Consider the following 6259-nt stretch of genomic DNA (forward strand, 5'->3'; position numbering starts at 1 on the left):
GTTACCTTAAACTGTGATCTGCAGCATAGTCAGGCCTCTGCTATTTGAGCAGGGACCCCACAAGTGGCAGATCTGGGGAGACCCCCCGAAAGAGCAGAGTGGCAGGAATCTGCTGGGTTTGGAGATTCCAAATGGGGCTGTGTGCCAGAGACAGAAATGCTTGGTCACAGGCCAGGTGAGCTCAGAGCATGGCCGAAGATCAGGGAGATGGGAGTGATTGAGCTCTTTTCTCCAAGGGTGTACTGAGAGTGGGGCCCTGAGCTGTTGGCTCCTCTGGGCAGGAGATTGGGAGACCACCATTTTCATTCCCATCCTCCAGAACTCTATGGAAAGGGTTCAGGGAATAAAAGCTCCTGAGAGCGAACCTGAGCAGATTACTTAGCCCAGCCCCTGACAAGGGCAGTGCAATTCTGCCTCAGGCAAAGACACGTGAGAATCACTACAACAGCCCCCCCCCCAGAAGATCAGCAAGAACATCCAGCCAAGACCAAGCTCAATGATCAAGGAGAATAGCGGAATTCCAGAAGAGGGGAAAGCAAAGCACGGATTTCATGTCTTTCTCCCCATAATTCTTTAGTCTTGCAAAGTTAATTAAATTTTTTTTATTTTTTTTCTTATTCTAATTTTTTTAAAAAAGAGAATTACAGACCAATATCCTTGATGAACACAGATGCAAAATTCTCACCAAAATACTAACCAATAGGATCCAATAGTACATTAAAATGATTGTTCACCATGACCAAGTGGGATTTATTCCTGGGCTGCAAGGTTAGTTCAACATCTGCAAATCAATCAATGTGATACAATACATTAATAAAAAAAAGAATAAGAACCATATGATACTCTCAATAGATGCTGAAAAAGCATTTGACAAAATACAACATCCTTTCTTGATCAAAGCTTTACAAAGTGTAGGGATAGGGAGTACATACCTCAATATCATCAAAGCCATCTATGAAAAACCCACAGCAAATAGCATTCTCAATGGAGAAAAACTGAAAGCCTTTCCGCTATGGTCAGGATCACAGCAGGGATGTCCATTATCACCACTGCTATTCAACATAGTACTAGAAGTCCTAGCCTCAGCAATCAGACAACACAAAGAAATTAAAGGCATCCAAATTGGCAAAGAAAAAATCAAACTATCACTCTTTGCCAATGATATGACACTATATGTGGAAAACCCAAAAGACTCCACTCCAAAACTGCTAGAAGTTGTACAAGAATTTTAAAAAGTGTCAGGATATAAAATCAATGCACAGAAATCAGTTGCATTTCTATGCCCCAACAACAAGACAGAAGAAAAAGAAATTAAGGAGTTGATCCAATTTACAATTGCACCCAAAACCATGAGATACCTAGGAATAAACCTAACCAAAGAGGGAAAGAATCTGTACTCAGAAAACTATAAAGTACTCATGAAAGAAATTGAGGAAGACACAAAGAAATGGAAAAATGTTCCATGCTTATGGATTGGAAGAACAAATATTATGAAAATGTCTATGCAATCTAAAGCAATCTCCATGTTTAATGCAATCCCTATCAAAATCCCATCCATTTTTTTTCAAAGATGGAACAAATAATCCTAAAATTTATATGGAACCAGAAAAGACCTCAAATATCCAAAGGAATATTGAAAAAGAAAGCCAAAGTTGGTGGCCTCACAATTCCAGACTTCAAGAGCTCTATTACAAAGCTGTCATCATCAAGACAGTATGGTACTGGCACAAAAACAGCCACACAGATCAAGAAAGCCCAGAAATAGACCCTCAACTCTATGGTCAACTAATCTGTAGCAAAGTGGGAAAGAATGTCCAACAGAAAAGAGAGAGCCTCTTCAACAAATGGTGTTGGGGAAATTGGACAGCCACATGCAGAAAAATGAAATTGGACCATTTCCTTACACCACACATGAAAATAGACTCCAAATGGATGAAGGACCTCAATGTGAGAAAGAAATCCATCAAAATCCTTGAGGAGAACACAGGCAAGAACCTCTTCAATCTCAGCCGCAGCAACTTCTTCCTAGCAACATAGCCAAAGGCAAGGGAAGCAAGAGCAAAAATGAACTATTGGGACTTCATCGAGATCAAAAGCTTCTGCACAGCAAAGGTAACAGTCAACAAAACCAAAAGACAACTGACAGAATGGGAGAAGATATTTGCAGATGACATATCAGATAAAGGGCTAGTATCTGAGATCTTTATAGATCTCTTTATAGAGCAAACTCAACACCCAAAGAACAAATAATCCAATTAAGAAATGGGCAGAGGACATGAAGAGACATTTCTGCAAAGAAGACAGCCAGATGGCCAACAGACACGTGAAAAAGTGCTCCACATCACTCAGCATCAGGGAAATACAAATCAAAACCACAATGAGATATCACCTCACACCAGTCAGAATGGCTAAAATTAACAAGTCAGGAAATGACAGATGCTGGCCAGTTTGCAGAGAAAGGGGAACCCTCCTACACTGTTGGTGGGAATGCAAGCTGGTCCAACCACTCTGGAAAACAGCATGGATGTTCCTCAAAATGTTGAAAATAGAACTACCCTATGACCCAGCAATTGCACTACTGGGTATTTACCCTAACGATACAACTGTTGTGATCTGAAGGGGCACGTGCACCCAAATGTTTATAGCAGCAATGTCTACAATAGTCAAACTATGGAAAGAACCTAGATGTCCATCAACAGATGAATGGATAAAGAAAAGGTGGTATATATACACAATGGAATACTATGCAGCCATCAAAAGAAATGAAATCTTGCCATTTGCGATGACAGAGCGTATCATGCTTAGCAAAATAAGTCAATCAGAGAAAGACAACTGTCATATGATCTCCCTGATATGAGGAAGTGGAGATGCAATGTGGGGGGTTGGGGGGCAGGAGAAGAATAAATGAAACAAGATGGGATTGGGAGGGAGACAAACCATAAGTGACTCTTAATCTCACAAAACAAACTGAGGGTTGCTGGGGGGAGAGGGGTTGAGAGAGGGGAGTGGGGTTATGGACATTGGGGAGGGTATGTGCTATGGTGAGTGCTGTGAAGTGTGTAAACCTGGCAATTCACAGACCTGTACCCCTGGGGATAAAAATACATCATATGTTTATATAAAAAAAATTTTTTTAAAAGATTAAAAAAGGATGAAAAAATTTTTTTAATTTCTAAAGAAGGAATTGATTAAGTTCATTGGGAGAATAAAGAAAAAGAAAATGGAGAGAATTTGCTCGGGCTGGAGACTAGAACAAGCCCAGAGCTAGATTTAGGGTATATTTTTATCTATTAGAAGAAGTTGTACCCCAAATTTTTTTAGGAGAAAAACCCCTATATGTATATAAAAAATAAAGTTAGACACAATGAAGGATAAAACATGACTATAATAATGAAGGTTCAAAAAAGATTATTATATATATATTTTTTGGAGCAGGAGCCGTGCAGCGGCCGCCGCCGGGGGATGTGGCCGGCGCCCGCCCCTAGCCGCGCCGCCTCCTGAGTACCCGCCGCCACCCAAGCCGCCGCCGCTAAGCCGTGCGGGGCCAGGCCGCTCCCTCCCCGGGCGCCCGCCGGCTCGCCTGCCGAGGGGCTCCGGGGCGTAGCTACGCGCTGGGCGCTGCCTCCGGGCTCCTCCGGCCCCGCCATGGGCTGCTGCAGCTCCGCCTCCTCCACCGCGCAGAGCTCTAAACGAGAATGGAAGCCGCTGGAGGACCGTAGCTGTACAGACATCCCATGGCTGCTGCTCTTTATCCGCTTCTGCGTTGGGATGGGATTTATTTGTGGCTTTTCAATAGCAACAGGTGCAGCAGCGAGACTAGTGTCAGGATACGACAGCTATGGAAATATCTGTGGGCAGAAAAATGCAAAGTTGGAAGCAATACCGAACAGTGGCATGGACCACACCCATCGGAAGTATGTGTTCTTTTTGGATCCATGCAATCTGGACTTGATAAACCGGAAGATCAAGTCTATAGCACTGTGCGTGACAGCATGTCCAAGACAAGAACTGAAAACCCTAAGTGATGTTCAGAAGTTTGCAGAGATGAATGGATCAGCACTATGTAGCTACAACCTAAAGCCTTCTGAATATACTACATCTTCAAAAGCTTCTGTTCTATGCCCCAAACCAGTTCCAGCAAGTGCACCTATTCCATTCTTCCATCGCTGTGCTCCTGTGAACGTTTCCTGCTATGCCAAGTTTGCAGAGGCCCTGATCACCTTTGTCAGTGACAATAGTGTCTTACACAGGCTGATTAGTGGAGTAATGACTAGCAAAGAAATTATATTGGGACTTTGCTCGTTATCACTAGTTCTATCCATGATTCTGATGGTGATAATCAGGTATATTTCAAGAGTACTTGTGTGGATCTTAACGATTCTGGTCATACTGGGTTCACTGGGTGGCACAGGGGTACTGTGGTGGCTGTATGCAAAGCAAAGAAGGTCTCCCAAAGAAACCGTGATTCCTGAGCAGCTTCAAATAGCTGAAGACAATCTTCGGGCCCTCCTCATCTATGCCATTTCAGCCACAGTGTTCACAGTTATCTTGTTCCTGATCATGCTGGTCATGCGCAAGCGCGTTGCTCTCACCATTGCCCTGTTCCACGTGGCTGGCAAGGTCTTCATTCACTTGCCGCTGCTAGTCTTCCAACCCTTTTGGGCTTTCTTTGCTCTTGTCTTATTTTGGGCATACTGGATCATGACACTTCTTTTTCTTGGCACCGCTGGCAGTGCTGTTCAGAATGAGCAAGGCTTTGTGGAGTTCAGAGTTTCTGGGCCTCTGCAGTACATGTGGTGGTTCCACGCGGTGGGCCTGATATGGATCAGCAAATTCATCTTGGCCTGTCAGCAGATGACTGTGGCGGGGGCCGTGGTAACATACTATTTTACTAGGGATAAAAGGAATTTGCCATTTACATCTATTTTGGCATCAGTGAATCGCCTTATTCGTTATCACCTGGGTACGGTGGCAAAAGGATCTTTCATTATCACGTTAGTCAAAATTCCACGAATGATCCTTATGTACATGCACAGTCAGCTCAAAGGAAAGGAAAATGCTTGTGCTCGATGTGTGCTGAAATCTTGCATTTGTTGCCTTTGGTGTGTTGAAAAGTGCCTAAATTATCAAAATCAGAATGCATACACAGCCACAGCTATCAACAGCACCAACTTCTGCACCTCCGCGAAGGATACCTTTGTCATTCTTGTGGAGAATGCTTTAGGGGTGGCTGCCATCAACACAGTGGGGGATTTCATGTTGTTCCTAGGCAAGGTGCTGATAGTCTGCAGCACAGGCTTGGCTGGAATTATGCTGCTCAACTACCAGCAAGATTACACAGTCTGGGTGCTGCCTCTGATCATCGTCTGCCTCTTTGCTTTCCTAGTCGCTCATTGTTTCCTGTCCATTTACGAAATGGTAGTGGATGTATTATTCCTGTGTTTTGCCATTGATACAAAATACAATGATGGGAGCCCTGGCAGAGAATTCTATATGGATAAAGTGCTGATGGAGTTTGTGGAAAACAGTAGAAAAGCAATGAAAGAAGCTGGTAAGGGAGGCGTTGCTGATGCCAGAGAGCTGAAACCGATGGCTTCGGGAGCAAGTTCTGCTTGAACCTAGCCGACCGTTACAGAACCCATTGACATTCAAAAAAACAGTATATACACATAACTATGTATTTGTGTGTGGGGGTGTGTGTATATATGTATATGTATGTGTGTATATATATGTATATGTATATACACACACACACATAATCAGCCAAAATCAGAGAAAAGGAACAGGGATTTAATATCTTTTTTATGCTTATTTTTGTCAAACACCCTTTCATATGGGTGGCTTTTACAAGGCAACTGCCGTCATTTCATGTTTTCAATTGTCATTGTCTTAATGGAAATGTTAAGATTCATATCTGATTAACATTTTTAATAACTTAGAGGAGATTTTAACTTTAGTTATTTAAATTAGGTAAAATGATTGTACCGAATTCTCTGTCTAAAGTTTATTCAGGGGTGATTTCCCTGATGTGTGCATAAAAATCAAGGTCTTACTTTACTGATGCATAAGTCCTAGCGGGACGAGACTAGGCATATGCTTTCAGATAAATAAGGAGATACTCCAATCAGTTTTCCCCAATCAAAGAAGCCATGTCATTTTACTTTTAGAAACATACTAGTGGACTCAATATGGGAATTTTCATAATAGCTCATGCATTTGTCAACCAACATTAAAAAGTAACCAACTCCTCAGGTATTTG

General features: G+C 42.5%; 1 protein-coding gene across 1 annotated transcript; it reads left to right on the forward strand.

Moving 5' to 3' along the window:
• Positions 1-3619: 3619 nt before the first annotated feature.
• Positions 3620-5649, forward strand: LOC122891130 (choline transporter-like protein 1). Its single transcript, XM_044226595.1, has one exon. The coding sequence runs from the start codon at positions 3646-3648 to the stop codon at positions 5614-5616; it is 1971 nt and encodes a 656-aa protein (XP_044082530.1). The 5' UTR covers positions 3620-3645; the 3' UTR covers positions 5617-5649.
• The last annotated feature ends 610 nt before the right edge of the window (positions 5650-6259 follow it).

This window comes from Neovison vison, chromosome 12 (genome assembly GCF_020171115.1).
Source record: "Neovison vison isolate M4711 chromosome 12, ASM_NN_V1, whole genome shotgun sequence".
In the NCBI taxonomy this organism is placed as follows: Eukaryota; Metazoa; Chordata; class Mammalia; order Carnivora; family Mustelidae; genus Neogale; species Neogale vison.